The 17,984-nt window shown below is 40.0% G+C and overlaps 1 protein-coding gene across 1 annotated transcript in view; it reads right to left on the bottom strand.

Moving 5' to 3' along the window:
* The window catches only part of CPA6 (carboxypeptidase A6), an 87,258-nt gene that overhangs the window by 45,147 nt on the left and 24,127 nt on the right, over nt 1-17,984 (bottom strand). The window contains exon 2 of the mRNA XM_072851194.1: nt 2,707-2,782. Coding sequence (XP_072707295.1) covers nt 2,707-2,782 — 76 coding nt within the window. The remainder of the gene's footprint in view (nt 1-2,706; nt 2,783-17,984) is intronic.

Genomic DNA, 17,984 nt, shown 5'->3' with positions numbered 1-17,984 from the left:
TGTTTGTAGCTTATTTTGCACTATTGTTTTTTTTTCTGGTGCACTGTCTTCTATTTTCTCCTGAGCACATTATCAGCATTGTACTTAAAGACTCATGTTTAAAAATTGAGCCTAAGTCCACTGTTGGTTGAGTTCCCAACTCTGGAAGTCTGGGGGCAGAGGAAGAACAGGGGAGACTGACATGGAGACTTTAAAAATTGCACAACTCTAAATATATGGTTCTTCAGAGGGGCTGATGACTCGCAGCCACTACTGACTTTTGCTGGTATTGTGAGTACTTGGCACTTCTAAGAAGTGTCATTGTCAATCCACTCCTTCATGAGTGAGTAACTTGGAGATTTTTTTTTTGGGGGGGGGGAAAGATAATGATAAGTTAATGTTAAACATGTTAGCCCTCCAGGCGTCTCTTTCTGTCTGACCCCATGTAGATGGGCAGTGAAGCAGCTGCAGATGGAAGAGCCCTAAGAACTGAAATGCAGCCAAACCCAGCCTGTTTTCATGAAACTGGGTGTCAATACTCTCTCTTTTGAATCTTCCCTTCAACTTCCTCAGCTTACCACCTCATCAGAATCAATCACTTTCTAATTAACTAGTCAGATTCTGATGCAGTCTGCCAAAATTTTATTATCCTGGTCTCAGAGTTATAGTATGCAATTATTTATTCAAGTTTCTACTGCTCCCACTTTGATGGGATTGGGTGAAGGAATCTTTCTGGGAGCCTAAGGGAGCTCTGTAATGAGAAACAGTTGCAGGAAGGTGAGTAACCCTTTTGCTTCGCTGGGTTTGCAATATGAGGAGAAAGGAAAAAACCACATGTGCTCCCTCTTTATGTTCCAGCATCCAGGGGGAAGAAATTAATGCAAAAAGCAGCTTCCACACGTATTTCTTGGGTTTATGATTTGATATTTTTTTTCCTAATTGGGAGTAAAACAATTATCCTTTTTGGGGTATTACAGTAACATTCACAGTTGAGGGTCAGGCCCTTAGTAAGCACTGCAGAAACAAATATAAGACAATATTATTTAGAAGAGTTGGGCATTACAGTACAAAGTGCTATAACACATAGCAGTGTGACACTGCCTCTGTTGAACATTGAAATTCCTCATGCAACATGTGCACAGGTTGGATGTCTTGAGAATGGGATTTACAAAAGATATTATCTTGAGTGGGGAACTCACTGAACATATTGTTAAGAAATGCAGAGGTGATGAAGAGAGCCTCAGCCTTCCTACTTAAAGCTAGTAAGGCATCAATGTCTTGACTGCTGGTGTATTCACAGCAGTAAGCCTTCTCAAGAGAAGGCTGAGGTACCTAAGGTAGCTCTGTCCACTTTCTTAAAAAATGGTAGCAAGAAAGCTTCATCATAACTGAAAGATGGAATGCTTTTCAGGAGGGTGTAAGAGCTCTTCTAAGATCTTCATTTTGTTTGATTTGGTACGAGGACTGAGATTTGATTTACTTGTATCCCAGATGTTAACTATTGGACTAGAAAATTATATGCACCTTCATTCTTTGCCTCAGTGAGAACACAATCATTTACATGAGGTTTCAACAACGGAGACAGAGATACATCGCAGACTGCCTAATAAGTTTTCTGGAGTTGAAGGCAGTGAGCAGCCCAGGGGTTTTGCACCATCACTTTGGTACCACTGGTGTTCTGCTGTAACCCAAAACTGTATGCCACAGGACTGCCAAAGTTACTAACGTGTTCCTTTGTCTACATCCATACAGCTCTTTTCAACCAGACACAAATGAAGGTTTGAGTTTGCTGTGCCAAATGACTTTAGCTTGTGCCTGTGCTGCCCATCAAACTCCTTTACCTTCATAGGTACAGGGAGAAGTCAACTGTTGCCCGCTGGGCTCAACACAGGGGAAGAGGCAGAGCCTGGGACTCACGTTCAACTCCTGGAACAAACTCAACATAGCGATCAAGTTGTTACTTCCCTGGTTCTGCTTTGGTTAGGCTGCGTTTTGGAGACTATTAATGAGGCTTGTCCGTCCCCCAGTGCCTGAGGGCAGCGCATGTGCATGGTGCAGTCCCTTCCATGCTGTGAAGGGGCCAGAGACCTGGCTTACAGGTACTCCCCGTCCTCCTCTGAGATATCGGGCCGCACTGCTGGGGAAAGACTGCCTGTGCCTTCACTAGCTGTGCCGGCAAAGCAGCATGCTGCAGAGTGCTCTTGTGCTGCGCTGCTACAGTGGCACCATTGCTTTTCATCTATATCTGCAGGAAAAGGCCAGGGAAGAAAGTTTTTCACTTGCTAGTGAGTCTCGTAGACACTGTCTCATCTCCCTGTAGAAAATTATTCTGCCAGAGAGATTCTCAAACTGAAGCCACTTCCGTTTTCCTATTCCTGTGTGTGTTCACATCTTGAATTAACTCAGTGTTTTAAATAAAACCATCAGCCAGATAGTGAAGCGTGAAACTATGTACGCTAGCAAGAAGTGGAAGAGCAAAAAAAGCAAATTTGCATGTGTGGCACCTATATTATTTTAAGGCACTAAGTGTTTCTTGTTAAAATTGTTAGGCATGATGAACCTAATTCCTACACTATTTTATTGGGAAATTAGGAATTTAATGGGTAAAGGCTGCTTTCCAGAGTATAAAATAGCTTGAAGTAAAGTGCCAAATGAAAGGCATGCCAGTTAACCCACTACAGTCTTCAACAAAGATCAGAAAAAGAAGATGAAAATAATCAAACTCACCTTAAGCCTGTTAAATGCAGCCCTCAGGATCTGTGTTTCCCTCTCGCTCTCAGGAACAACTCGTATGACTTTATCACTGCCAATAACAGAACATAGAATTGACACCTTGAGGCTCTTTGGAGCAGCACAATGCAACAGTAAATAGGTTCAGATAGCTACTGTACTTGTGCTCTTTTTCAGCATCTGCAAAATGTCAGGTGAACCGGAGCTCTGCTTCTAAACTTGCTCCCTGGATTATACACTTCCACGGAACTGATTTGCTCTTTACAGATCAGGGTGTCAGCTTGACCCTCCATTTCTATGTAAATGCTTTTTTTCATTCCTTCTAATTGAAACCATTCAGGCCGACATCTTCCATACTGAATATCTGCCTCAGATAAAAAACCCCGTATTTTTTGCCAAAACAAATAATCTGTTTCTGAGGACAAGATTAGGTAAGAGACATTGCTTTTGTATGGTTAAACATTTAATAGGCTTTGAAGAGTCCAGTGTACTCATGCGTTAAAGAGGGGACTTGACTTTAGAGGACAGGTGACCTTCATATCGGGGCATGCCTTTTGCTTTGTCCAGTAAAGCTTGCACAAATTTTGTGAAGTAAATAGCTGTTCATACACGCTCAGAAGGTTCTAGATAATAGGAGCTCATTTTATGCACTTTCTTTAGCAGCTCTCAATGAACATAACTTTGCAAACAGGAAACAAGAAACTGAATAGCTGTCCATTCAATAACCACCATCCATGTCATGAACTATGGGAGGCTGGAGACCATAGAAAATATAGAGGGTGATCATGTAACTAAGACATCACCATCATAATCCATACACAAGAGGGCTGAAATAAATTTGTGTGGACAATGCTAATTCCAGCATTTTCCTACATTTTGAGTTTTTAAATTCGTACTGTTGATAATCAGTAGTTCTCCTCTTCCAAGAGACCTTGGAGGTCATGCACATCTTTATTTCTACAGTCCCATCCACTAGCCAGAACCCCCTTTTAAAAAATTTATCTCCAGTTTCCTCATTATCTGGGAATTTTATGCAGTAGGATTTCCCTTGGCATTGAGAGAAGTTTCTCTCTTAAATATATTGTGAACTCTCCTACTTTCCTGAAGCTTCTGAGTCTGCTCAGAAGATATTTGACCAACTAGAAGCAACACTGGTGAGTGTGCATTTGCTGGCCTCACTGTTTTAGGAAGGCTCCCAAGCTGCTGCTGTTCTCAGCAAGCAGGCACCAGGTCTTGCCTTTGGTGTAGTGAAGCTACAGCTCTGGTAGGACTCACCTTTGTTGCAAGAATTCTTCATGCATATCTGTAAGCATTAAATATTGTCAGTAAGTGGTTCAGAAGAATGCACTGGTTGTTGGGTTCAGTACTACTAATAAATACTGAATTCTGAAATGGCTTACTCTGCCTCTTTCTGGCATCCATTTTCCCTTCCCCATTCTTCTTCAGTCTTTTCTCTCCTGTTAACATCTGCTCCCCTTGGTTAGCCTCTGATCCTTCTTTTTTGTCTGAGCTCTTAAGTTTTGGTTCTCACCCCTGCTGAGCTTTCCCTGTAGACGGGTCCCAAGCCTTAAAACTCCTAAGTCTTCCAACAGCTTCATGGCCTTAAAGTTTTTGGTCCAGCTAGACTCCAGGTTATGGATGCAATAACACTGATGTACCCAGAGATGTGGACCTGAGTCCATTCTGCTTGGCTGCTGTTGACCCTACTCGACAAATGGTCTATGCCTAAGAAGGAAGATTTCTGAAAGCACTCGTCTTATAATTTGGCAGCTCTAAAATTTTAGGAGAAATTACTATGCTTCTAAGCCAAGTTTAACCTCCTGTATAGGAACTTACACAGAAAGGAATAAGCCTCTTAGAGTACTACAACTGCTGCATCTTTTCAAGGAAAATAGATGCTTTTAATTTATCACACATACAACAGTAATATTCTTTCCCATTACTCATTTCTTTCAGAGTATTAAATTGCTGTTAAGAAGGAAATGGGCAAAAAGAAGTAATGATTGCCCAGGACATGAAGTAAATAGACGTGAAGAAGCCCAGGACATGAAGGTGAAGTAATAAAGATTCATTGGACATTTCTGGAAGGACTGGGATAACTGACATATAAAAACCAGATTTTAATGAAACAAGTAGCTAAGCATCTGTTACGCAGCTGCAATGGAATTTTGAAGGAATGGATATCACTTAGGTATAGTCTTGAATTAATACACATCACTCTAAACTGTCTTGGATTAGCTCAGCAACTCTGTCATTTCCAATGTGATGAAAGACCTGCCTTAAAGAGGAAAATATTGCTGCTGTGACAGATTGATCACTTGACACATTGTTGGGAAATGCCTCAAGCTGTGGCTGGGTCTGCTGCTAGAGAGCTCATAGAAAGTAGTTTAGAGTACCAGGTACTGTTAGTATTTTATGAAAAGATGGTTAAGCCATTATGACAAAGCAGTTTCATTTTTTGTGCATGCAAGATGCAGGAATACACTGAATTCCTGAGAACTATCTGCTAACACCCACTTCTGTAGGCTAGCCAGCCGGTGGATAATCATTATATGCTCTTCAAAAAAGCACAGTTACAAAATATGGCTTTACTCCTGATATCTGCCAGTCAAAGAACATAGTCCTAAGGTTATTTTTCAGCTTTACAGCTTTCCTAGTTACATTTCACACTAAAGAAATCAAATTATTACCTTAAACACTATGCAATACCCATTGAATTTAGGGTAGAAATCCAACAGACTACCCAGTATATAAAAGGCAACAACAAAATCTACCAGATCATGGACTAATGTGGCTGATAAATGGCAGCTGTACCCCAAACACTCAGAACCACCCCCTGGTGAGGTCTCCTGCCATCCCTCATGTCCAGCTGTTGAGGAGAAAGAAGTAAGTGATCATGTATACATCTAGGGAAAGTTGCATTGCCTGCAGACATATGTCAGCACTCTGCTGGTTTATGCAGGCAAGGTTATTTTTCTAACCATAATGTCTCTAAACTTTTTTTTAAAGTCTTTTTTTTTTAAATTTCTAAACAAACAGCAAGATGGGATATCTTTTGTATAAGTTAATATAGAACTTTACATCCACCAGGACAAACTTTCAATTTACCCCTAGCAATTAGGCTAATGGAATTTAAAGCTAGGACTTAGTGAGATCATTTGAATTTTGTGTAAATACAGTTGAAAGCCTTTGCAAAGAGCAACACACAAGCTTTATGAAATGAACAGACCAGATGAGAGTGGTGAGCAAAGAGCAGAAGCGAGACCGCTGTGTCCCCAGGGTCAGCCTTGTGTCTGAGCAAAATGGGTGACCAGATGTTGGCTAACATTGACATGCAATGACTTTTTTTCCCTTCATTACCCCCTTATATTTTCAAGAACAGCATGAAAAATGACACAGCTGCTTTTGAAACATAGAATATGCTACATGGGCCTGGGAAGGGTGATATTCCTTGCTGCCAATGGGGACTAAAACCTATTGGTTTATTTCTTTGGCTCTTTTCATTTACTTTTTTCCATTTACTTCATAGTTTTACTCATCTAGGAACAGACCAGATGGATTCAATGAAACCATTCTGCAGCACATATACAACTTCTTTACTGATGGAATTAGTAGTTCTCTCCCATGAAACTTTCCTGCTGAAGTCACATGGCATGAACTGCAGTTATGTAAATTCCTCATTTCCTTCAGGAAAATCCTTCTTATTGTTTTATTTTCCTGACTAATGTGAACCTTAATCAGCTCTCTCCTCTCCCATGGAATTCAATAAACATATGTTTACAAAGGCTTTACAAGTATTTTAAACACAATTTGAGGCATGATATGTTATAAATCAAATACCTATAGAAAAAATCGGAAAGAAAATAAATCTCCACTTACAAGCATCCATTCCTAATGGTAGAGGAGGGATTATAGTTCTTGAGAACAAGCTGCCATAGCTGCTGCACTCTAAGTGGTTCACTAAGGCTTGGGAACGAGTTAAACACTGAAAGACACATCTGAAAAAAGCTACAGCATGAAAGCCTCTTGTCAACTCCCAATATGCCATCAGATATCATTTGTGATGAAAGATCGATTGCTTCATTCCCTTTTCTCTGCTAAACTTTTCTGCTACTCAAAATGTTAAATATTCAAACGTTAATTTTTTTATGTCTCTTCATTACTGGGATGAAGAGTTTCAACTGGGGACTCAATACTGTTACAAAAACTACTTACTTAAATAAGGTTGGGCTCCTTCCTGAGACCTGATGCAGACATCTGGAAAGGGAACTTTACAAAACTTCCTGAGCTCTTCTTTATTGTTTTCTGGATTATAGCAGATACTGATCCCAACAGAAGAGAGCACCATTTGTATTTTCTCAATAGCATTATATATATTTTCTGCCTTTTAGTTATTAAGGCAGGAAAACTGATGTTATTGCTGGTATAAGGAAGAACTGGCTAATCTATAATTTTGAATGAAAAAGATTTGCTTGGCTAATGTAGGCAGAAATGCTGAGGAGGCAAAATATATTATTGCATGATATTTATCAGTATAGCACAGACGACTTCTCTGAAGACTGAATTTATATGCAAGTTGCCCGCTAATTCCCAGGCATGGGATATCTGAGTTTCACAGATGTTTTTCAGGCGCAAAAAGGGTTTCCTACTTTACCCAAGCAGGAAACTTTAGGGACTAAACCAATGCTATATTACTAGCACTCTTCCTTTAAACAGCTTAATTCAAGAGACAGATGGTCTGGAAAGGTGATTGTCTGCAGAAATTCCAGTTTTCATTCCAACTAAGGAACAATGCTTTTCCAAGCAAAGCTGGCCTCCAATGACTCGTGAACACTGCATATACAGCCATCTAGCTCAAACAGAGAAAGTGGGAACCAGTTGCTTCAGTGCATGTCTGTGTCTCCGAAAAGATGTGTGTGTATGGTAATGGATACCATCTTGCTTCACCAAGTGTCATCCAGTCGTGTGCAAATAGAAGAGAGAAAGAAGGCAGTTACTCAGGGCAGAAAATAAAATAAGAATTAACAAGACAAATACACACTTAAGAGAAACAAACAGGCCAAAGTAAGAAAGTAGGCGACAAGGAGATATGGTGCTAACCGTGCAGGATTAATGTATGCAAGGACTTAGGAGATGCCCATTTTGACCTAAGGGGGAGCCTGTAGTAGTCTGCTTAAATGAAACACTATGTGTACTCATTTGAATTCACTTCCTAAGACAAGTATTATAATAACAAGTTTGCATGAAGCAGCTCATGATTGTTTAGCTTGGATGTAATCCTTCCAATGACATGTTATATCAAGCACAGCTACTTTTAAAAAAAGGACCATCATCATTCCAGTAACACAGATTACTGAAAGGAGCTTCTGCAATAACCCCGTCTGCTTCTTTATTCCCACGGCTCATACATTTCTCCAGTGAGTTGCTCTGTGCTTTGTAAGGAAGTAATGAGTAGATGGTGATGCTGATTTGGCATGGGCCTGACAGTACCACAATGCTTATCTGTCTGTCTGAGTGCTCTCCTGCCCAAAGAGGAAAGCTTCCCCCCACCCTCCCTCTTCATCCTGACTCCAGGGGCACATTGGACTTGGGTGGCATGGCCAGGCAAGCTTGGTTTACTGTCCTGACTAGGTTGTGGTGATCAAGCATGGGGCTGCCCAGCCAGTGCCCCTGGACAGACCCGATTACATCAGCTGCATATATTTTTATCCTTTTTCCCATTCTTGACCCTCTCTTTCACCATGCTTGTATCTTCCTTTCTCCATCCATTTCCCCTCAAATAAACAACTCAGCCCTAATTACTTTTTCCCAGTTGGTCCCAGGTTTGCTACATCTGTACCTGAATTTGGTATTTCTAGGTAATCACAGCCTCATACGGTATTACTGATATGGTTACCTAGGTATTGTTGCCCGCAAGATGTCCCCAATACTCCCCTTCAATTACCTGTGAAATTCAATAATTTCTCACATAACTCCCTCTTTACCTCCTACAAGATCCAGCTGTCCTAGTGTGATCTGAAATTTTTGTCAGCTTCTCACATTGTCACATCCAGCAATTTCTCATGTCATGTCCCATAGTTTATCCACGTCCTGATCAGTTAGCCTAACCTCAGTCCAGGGTCTAGTCCACAGCCTGCGCTTGCCTGCAGTCCCAACCCTCCTCCATACTAAAAGTCCACACAGAAGCTCATATGCTTTTCTGAACTTCAAAATTGCTTCAGTTCATTCTAAGCTCCATGTATATTTTCAGACAACTGCATCAACAATTTCCAAATTAAGTATCTCTGGACTCTGCCCAGCAGATTTGCTCTTGACCTTGGTGAAATCAAAGAAAGAACACCAAGTCTGAAAGTGGGTTGTTACAGAATTTAGATATCAAGAGCAGAAGGCTGAAGGGGCAAATGCTTCAGTGTTAGAGGTCTACATTAGACTTCTTGTGCTCCAACTTCCTTTAAGACCTTGAGCAAACCATCACAGGTCATCTACAAGTGAGGTTAAGTGCAGGCTTGGCAGAAGGTTTCTTATACTGAGCTCCACATGCTTTATATCCACATTGCTGGCTGTCATTCAGTTGTAAAAATCACACACTGTGTATTTGGTTAGAGATATTTGCTGGTGGACCGGTTTGTTTGGTCCCTCTCTGCCCCATCCATTCCAATGGCCTGGGCTCTGTCCTGGTGAGTGTCCTTGAAGCACAGGTACTTGCAAAAGCATGGCATTCAGCCTGACTCTATAGCTGAGTGCATACTTGCCTATAAAGCATGATGGACAAGCTTAGGCTTAGAGCTATGCTTAGCTGACAGTGTAAACATGGCTCAGGTCCCCACCCCCATAATGGGGATGATAGCATCTTTTAAACTTGTGGGGGTATTGAGACAATAAATAAAATTCATTACTTTTAAGCTTCCAGATGGCTACGGTAATGGGAGCAATGCAGGGACCACAGATGGAAAGCAGTAAATACACATTTTACAGAAGGTAAAGAACAAAATTCTACAACTCTTTTTAAGTCTTGAAACCTTGTGCATTTACCCGATAGACTTCAATGGTGTCGCAAGCACTGTAAGAGATCTCTCTACGCCTAGAAAGATATCAAAACTCCAATGGTCCATAGGTCTGACTTGCCATGTGGCTCTCAGTTGCCTCTGCTTGCCTTTGATCTTAATAGAGAGAAGCAGATACACTCAGACATGTACAATGCTGAGAAACGGCACAGGCTTCTTCAAGCCCTGTTTTCTATTACAGACACACACACAAGAGACAGAAGAGCACTTTATTTGTTCTAATGGTTGTATTTTCCCCTAGAGTTATCAAAGACTGTACTGCATGAAACTGGACAAAGCCATCAGTTGCCCAGCAGGTCCTACAATGCCTCAGAAAGACAGTAAATGCCATTGCTCATGATTCACTCATGGTGGGGAAATAAAAACCAGCATTTCTGCCTGGTCAGCTGAAAACTACCTCCTTTCTCAGAAGTTTAAACCTCACTATTCCTTGACAACTTTGCTTTTATTAAAGCCAAAGTACCATCACACCATGTGGACATGGCTTTGGCTTTTCTAGTAAATCTGAGACTGAAAAAAATCAAGACTAATATGCACAAAGAAGGTAAGCAATGTTAAGCTACAATTTACGTCTTTTAAAAAATTTAATAGTGATGCTTTATTATTTGGTGCTACTCCTTTGCATCCTTTTTTAAACTTCATACTTTTTTCAGTATCCTAGAAAAGCTTTGTTTCAAATAATCTAATATTTTCCACATCTTGAGCTTTTCCTATACACGAGTCTCCTGATAACATAGATAATTTGCCAAAGTCTTGTCTGTATGCAAAGAAGGCATGCAGAGGACCCTTCCTTTTCAAGTTCAGTGAAAAATTAGTAGGTGCTGTACTTCTTTCCTTTTATGCTTTTCCACAGACAATGAATTGATATTTGTAAAATAACGAACAGCAAAGAGTCCAAAGAAGATGTCCATGCTCTCTTGCTTTGGAGACAGCTATGAAATTGTGAAATATGCTCAAAGGTTGGAAATAACCACCATTTTTGGTTGTGTGATGGATGCACTCGACCTCTTAACCAAACTAGCAGTAGTTTGGTACAGGCTCCAAAGGAGGTAAAGGCCCGAGCCATGGCCGGGCCAAGAGCTCTGCTGGTTCCGATCTGTTCTCTGAAAACCCACAAAGAAGCTGAGTGGCACAGTGAGCATCGATGCATATGAGCTTGGAACACCGATCATGCGATTGACACATGAATAGCGGGTGGCTTTTCCAAGACTCATTTATCAAGGAACAAAGAAAGTTGTGGGTACAAGGAGCCTCATGCATATCTATCCTATCGCATGTAATCTGACTACTAGCCAACCACTTTATCTAGAAATATGACAGCCAAAGTGATCCTTTTTTGAGCTCTCCCTTCTAGGCAGCGTGACTGCATGGCGGTGGTCTCCCCTTGAGCTGGGACACCTCTCAAGGTTGCTCCTTGAGGCAGAGACCTTTTACCAACAGCAGATCTTTGGTAAGCAACCGATATCGTGCATAACCTTGTAGTATGATAAATTTGATTTTGTCTTGGTAACTTTGATTGCATGCCTGAATTGATAAATTTTGCATATATAATCCCTTAGACATAAACTGTTGTCCAAGTCTGAGACTAAGATTGGACCTAGCCGCACCTAAGCTCCATCAGGAGTTTAGAAAGCAAGGGGGACTACTCTGAACCTCGTGACTCAACAGGAGGGTCTTCCTTACTCTTTATATTCCTTCCATTAGATATAAACCATTGTCCAAGTCTGAGACTAAGATTGGACCTAGCCGCACGTAAGCTCCATCAGGAGTTTAGAAAGCAAGGGGGTGTATTCTGAACCTCGTGACTCAACGGGAGGGTCCTCCGTACCCTTTTGTATCCTCAGTCTCTCTGTGAATCATTTTAACTCGAGTGTAACCCAATTTTCCTGTGTATGTTTCTTCCATGCAGTAATTAATAGAGTGAACCTTGCCATCGAACTTTGTTAAGTCGTGCTTTTATAAATCATATTAAAACCACTTTTGCTAATACCTTTGACAGTGATTTTTTTAAGCGATCTAAATCACTCATTCACGACAGGTTGCTCAGGCAAGCTACAAACCTGGAAAATATGAAGTAGTACATTTTCAATGAAAGCAGTCTTCTACAGTCTTTAAAGAAAATTTTAAAGACTGGTGGTTTTCTGATAAAATTGCATAAGTTGTCACCACTGCATACTAAACCGTAATATTTTACCATGAAAAAACCATGGTAAAATTGATTTACCATATACTATTTTAAAAAGTGTTTGTATTAAAACTCTCATATATCCAGAAGTAAGTAAAATAACTATTTTTTCTGATAAATAGCTTACCACACACAAATGTAAGGTCTAAAACCTTCCTTTAGAATGTCTGAAGTTCACAGAAAATCCTTAATTTATAGAACACAAGCTATGTGGACTTCACTTTTTATGAGCTGTGGTTTTACTTGACCTGCCACAACTGAAGAAGGGAACGTTTCAGTCCAATACCTGCACATTTCCAACTGTGTGACAACCACTGAATAGGGTATGTAATTTATCTGCCTTGATGACTTTTTCTCAAGGACCAGACAATACTTCAATCTTTGAAAAACAGAAGGGAAGAAATTATTACTTTTATTTTCAGGAGTCATGCTCTTCACTTAAATTTGTAATTTTTTTTTTTTTTTTTAATTTAAACACAATCTCTATAGGAGGCCCATAAAAAACCATGCTAAATTTATTACGCTGTTTCCTTTAACAGCAAAGAGGAAGATCTTATGACCAGCAGGTCTTTTCTAGTACTCTGTTCCTCTCACTGTTTGTAATTAATTCAAGCCAAAATGATTCCCATCTTTGGAGAAGTAATTGCACAGAGTAACAGAATAAGTTTGGTTGATGGGATATCTGGAGATCATGTCATCAGATACCCTTGTAGCTCTTCTCTGTACCTGTTCCCGCTTTTCTGCTTTTGAACATCGACTGAAAGTGCTGTGTAAACTTTGTTACCCCTTTGAAAAGTCTCCACTCCTACAAACTCAACTTTATGGTCCTAACACCCTGGAGCTCACAGTCATCCTATGGCTGAATAGTACATTGCTGTTTTTTTCCTCCCTGATCCAACCCAAGGATTTGTGGTTATAGGAGAAATTTCTGTTTGTATGATCTTTAAATTTGAACTATTGAATTCCATCCTAGTTCTTTTAATTCAATCATTAAGTCCATCAAGTTTTTCTAATACATGGCTAGAAGCTTCCTTCAATAAATAACTTGAGAAAATAATTTGGGGATAAAGAAAAACTCTTCGTATTTTTGTGGGTATGATAACTCAAGGCACAGAGAATGAGGGATAAAAGCATGAAGCAACTCCTGTTGCTGAATAGGACAAAGTCTGGAAGTATTTGGTTATTCCTGATAGGCAATCTCTTGAACTCAATTTAAGACCTTGATCCTCAGGCTCTCATGAATGTATAAAGGCTTTCAGCGTTAGCAGGAGGAAGTCTGTACTCATTACTGTACTTGGCACAGAAACACAAATAACTGGTAAGTGTGTGAGTTTGTAAGTATATAAAAAAGAGATCAGAAGAATTGTCTCATACATATTTTAAGAAGTAAATGTCAAGATGGTGAGCTTAGTTTTAATTTAGGATTTATCATTAGTGTTTTCTATGTATTTATTCATTCATGCAAGTTACAGCAAGAAGGATGAAAATATTTATGGAGTAAAAAAAACTGTTATGGCTTGAAATACTGTTGCATCGAGATGTCTGTAGCATGTTAAGTTTCCCCAAACTATTCTGTCATGACTTATTACCTAGTTTGCTTCCACAGAGTGATTTTGTATTTTAATTCATGGAAAGCACACCTTTAATGTCACCGTACAAATAAAGGACAAACAGGACATGCCTCTCCACAGTTTTGCAGGAGGACAGGATCCATAGATTTCAAAGCTGGGGAATATACCAAGTTTACTGAGTGTGGTAAGGAAAATCCTGGGTCTACTTCTCTTTTTGCTGGTGTTACTGCAGTAGGCTGGTGTAATTCCATTGATTTTAAGGGAGCTACCTCTTCTTGCTAGGTTAAGCAAGAAAAAAGCAGCAGGCTTTTTTTCCATGACAGGACAATCAGTTATTCCTGTGTTTCAGATAAGGGTAATAGAGACCTGGGCGCTGAACTGTTCATTAACTCAGTATGCTATTTCAAAGAAGAAATTGTAAATCTGCAAGCACTAAGCCCAGGAACAATTATACATTATGCTAACTGCTAAATCCTACAACAGCAGACAACTGAGAGTCTCACAGGAACTCTCTTATTTTCCCCACAGGGACATGAACAAGGTGACGATGCTGACCTGAGACGGCAAAACTCTGTGCCCAGGTGGAGTGTCTCTGACAACGGGGACGAGGAGAGTCCCTCGGCAAGGGGACACCTTGCACACCTAGACCAAGGTGAAACAGTATTTGCCAATTTGTCCCCAAACAGTCTGTATGGCAGAATATCTTCCCATCAGCTGAAAATGATATTGCAGGAAAGGAGTGGATTAAATATTTGTAAAGCAGAGATGTAAGATAGAGTCTTTGAATTAAAAATGCCGGACAGTTGGTCTCCATGATCCCTGGTACACAGTGTCATTTTTGCTCTCTACCAACTGCCTTGAATAAAGAGACTGATGAGACAAACCTAGCAGTAAGTCAAGCTTTCTGCAAAAGCTACAGCTGTACTGGGAGTATTTCCCAGTTTAATGTACATTCCGGATGTCTCTCAGCTTCAAGCTGAATCCCGAGTGACCGCACCACACTGCGTTCAACCATCATTTCCCTGCGAAGGGACGCAAGGTGCATGTCGCCGCTGGGAGTCTGCGCGTGCACCAGAAGCAACCTATATCTTTGGGGAACTGATATACACAAATCCTACCAAATGCGCTTTTCATTTAGCATTGACAGGTTTTGTGCAATAAAATGTTTTGAAAAATTTGGAAATGTTTTTGGATGTTTAATTATGTAATGGGTTTTCTTTAAATCAACTTTCAAAAATATTTTTTGAAATAAATATGAAAATAAAAATGTTTTATTACATTTTCAGTGAACGTGGAAACCAAACGTGAGGCAGGAGGAGAGAGAAGTAATTTTCATGAAAATTATTTGGTTTCTAATCAGTTGTGTCACAGAAATGTAGAGCTTTAAAGAATTATACACTGAAAAGTGCAGCTCCAGTTCTGCACCACGTATACTTCGAATTGCAGTGTATTTACTGAACCATCTTTCCTTACTGAAATCAATCCAATTACCTGTGATGGCAAATTAAGTATGCATGTGCCTGCAGTATGAAGTGTTATTTTACTAACTATAACAGATTTTTAATGTTCACATTTTCATAATTTTCAGATAAAGGTCAGATTTTTTTTAACATGAGAGTTCAAAACATTTTGGAACTGGATGTAATACTACAAAGAGAAACCTCATAACTCACAGCATGTCCTCTCTTGAGGACCACTTTTCCATGGCGATGAATTTATAGGCAAGATTTAGAAACCTTCCAGGGCAGGACATTTTCAGCACACGAACAAGAAAACACTTATCCAGCTGCTCCACCCAGCTTTATGGATGCATATAGTCTTTTTGCTTATACGTACATCTAGGCTAGTTTCAGGCTCTGTAACTTATTGCCTGAGCCTTCTTGTTTGGAAATACAGGTTTTACACCCTTTTATACCTTATCCCATTTGTTTCTCATACCATAGGAGTTACGTGATAATCTGCCCAAAGGGAGGAACCAGCCACTCTGGAGAGCCGGTGCTGCCAGCCCGGGTGGGTGCAGGCAGCCCTCCCTGCCACACTCACTGCTCACAGGCCAGCAGCTATTCAGATGACTGCTTGCAGCACTCCTACCAAGATTTTGTCAAAAGCATAAATAAGATAGATAACAATAAAGAGAGAAAATACATGTTGATATTTCAGTGGAACCAAATCTAGGACTTGTGTTTAAATATACATGTCACCTTACACATCAGTAAAATTAATAGTACACCTAATTGCTTGCAGGATCTGAACATTAGGAGGTATTTGTACATATTAGTGGATTAAAAAAAAAAAACAGACAAAAAGTGTGGTTAATGTGATCATCATAACTATCTTCTTCTTCTTCATTACTTATTTTATAGGCTGTGAAAATCAGCACAATAGCCATGTAGAAGTGCCTTTGCTTTGATAACGTCCATTTTGAACATACTGGATTTTGTTTGCTTATTTTTTAGGGAAGGGGGAAAGTGGGGGTTTTGTTGTTTTTTTTTCTTTTAAAATTAATGTAGTTTTAAGTATCAGTAAGGGCCATTCAGATGCACCCATGGAAAAGTCTGAGGTTAGTTGTATTTAGGAGTTGGGGTGTGGAAGCCAACCAGACCCACTTTGCTGGACATTGGGCTCCCTTCATAAAGGCTGTGCAAGACTCCCAATGCCGTTGCATTTGTCTAGCCCATCAGCATACTACATTTTATCCTTCTCATGCATTTTTATAGCCATAAATTTAGGTTCCAACCTGGCACAAGGTTTCTCAGGGGCAGACTACCCATGCAACATTGCAATAAGTAGGACTGACGTTTTGCTGGCCAATTACTTGTTAAGATGGGCTGCCATACATTTTAGTGTTCATTCAGCTGGATCCAGCCTGTTTTGTTTTTCAGTGTCAAAAGTGAAAGCTTAAAAAAACACCAAACAAAACTGATAAGTAATGTAGAGTAAGTGGTGGGGAAGAATTAAGAGCGGAGGGGCTTCCTGGCCAGGCTCCCCAGAAAATGAAAGGTGACCCAAGAGAGCTCTGCTCATGATGTGATTGCAGCTGCTTCTCAGGGCAGTGCATTTCTTTAAGTGGTATTTAGTATTTTCTTGTGAGAGGCCCTATGTAGGCACATAAGACAGCCTTAAGCCCTAATGAGGTTGTAATACATGGATCACAGTTCTTGCACATACTTAACTATGTGTCTTGATAAAAAAGACTTCAGGATGCTAAATTTAAACATGTTTATAGTAGTTCGCAAGTTTGCAGTCTCACTTAACAGCGGGCAATGAATGGGAAGGAAGTGTATAACACAGTCACACATATAAACAAGATAGCTATGCATAATTTGATGGGCCTGAATCTTTGAACTTAGTCTTGGCATGCATATATGCAATCCAACTCTCCTTTGATCTGGATTTTCTAAAACTAATTCTTTTCTTCTTTTTCCTCATGGCACAAACCAGTCCTGAGTATCTTACACAAAACTGACCTGCTATCCTATCACTGAAAAATGGAACCTATAGTGCCGAAGAAAACCAAAGCACATCAAATGCAGAATACTATTTAAAAAACAAAATCAAACTGAAGGCTTGGGAAGGGAAATAAATATTTTAGTGGCAATGAAATTATTTATTCTCTGAAGACAGTTCCTGTAAGGCAGCTGCACCATCCATTAAGGCAATTATATTTTGCCATTTTCATAAGCTGCTTGAGAAATAATTTTTCTCCACTAGATTAATGCTGTGTCAGTTCTCTACAAAATCACTTCTGACTTAAGGGAATATTGGAGATACATGTTGCATAATTATGGAGGTAAAATCTTGGGATTTACTTCTTTATTGTATTAATAGTTGCTTGGGTGGGACGACTTGGAATCCTACAGAAACTTCCTGTGCCTCTTAGTTTGCTAATATCCTGAACTTAGCGGATGCCATAGTAAGATTTCCCTAAGCAAAAAAGTGGTAAGTCTACTTGTGGTTAAGATAATAATGTTTACCTTAACTGCACCTATCTAGCTTGTTGTAATTTCAATACAATTGAAAATGAAGCCAACTCCACAGGTCTTCTCCGAACAGTACTGTAACACTGCCGCAACTTCTAGCAGAGTGCTGTGAATAGACAGAATAATTTTGTTATATCATGACAAGAAGATACATGGGAGATGGTGTTTGTAGGTACCTAATAAAATGTTGCCCCTTTCTACCAACACGAGTTCATGAATAGACCAGCCACGAAACTGAATTCCGAATTGCTGAGAGGAAGTGCTTTGTAAAAAGAATGACCTCAGGCAGGTTTCTGGGCAAGGCACCTCTTGAATAGCGGTCTTCTAGTAGGTGTTTGCAGCACCTGTCTTACAGGCCCAGGTCCATTCCACATCGTGCTAGGCCATCCAACCCTATATAGCCCATAATGAGAGACGGGCATCTCAAGACTATTCAGACTGCTAAAGATACGAATCACCCTCTGGAAGTCCTCTC

This window comes from Ciconia boyciana, chromosome 2, assembly GCF_034638445.1.
Source record: "Ciconia boyciana chromosome 2, ASM3463844v1, whole genome shotgun sequence".
Classification (NCBI taxonomy): Eukaryota; Metazoa; Chordata; class Aves; order Ciconiiformes; family Ciconiidae; genus Ciconia; species Ciconia boyciana.
This window is presented reverse-complemented; position numbering and strand designations above follow the sequence as displayed.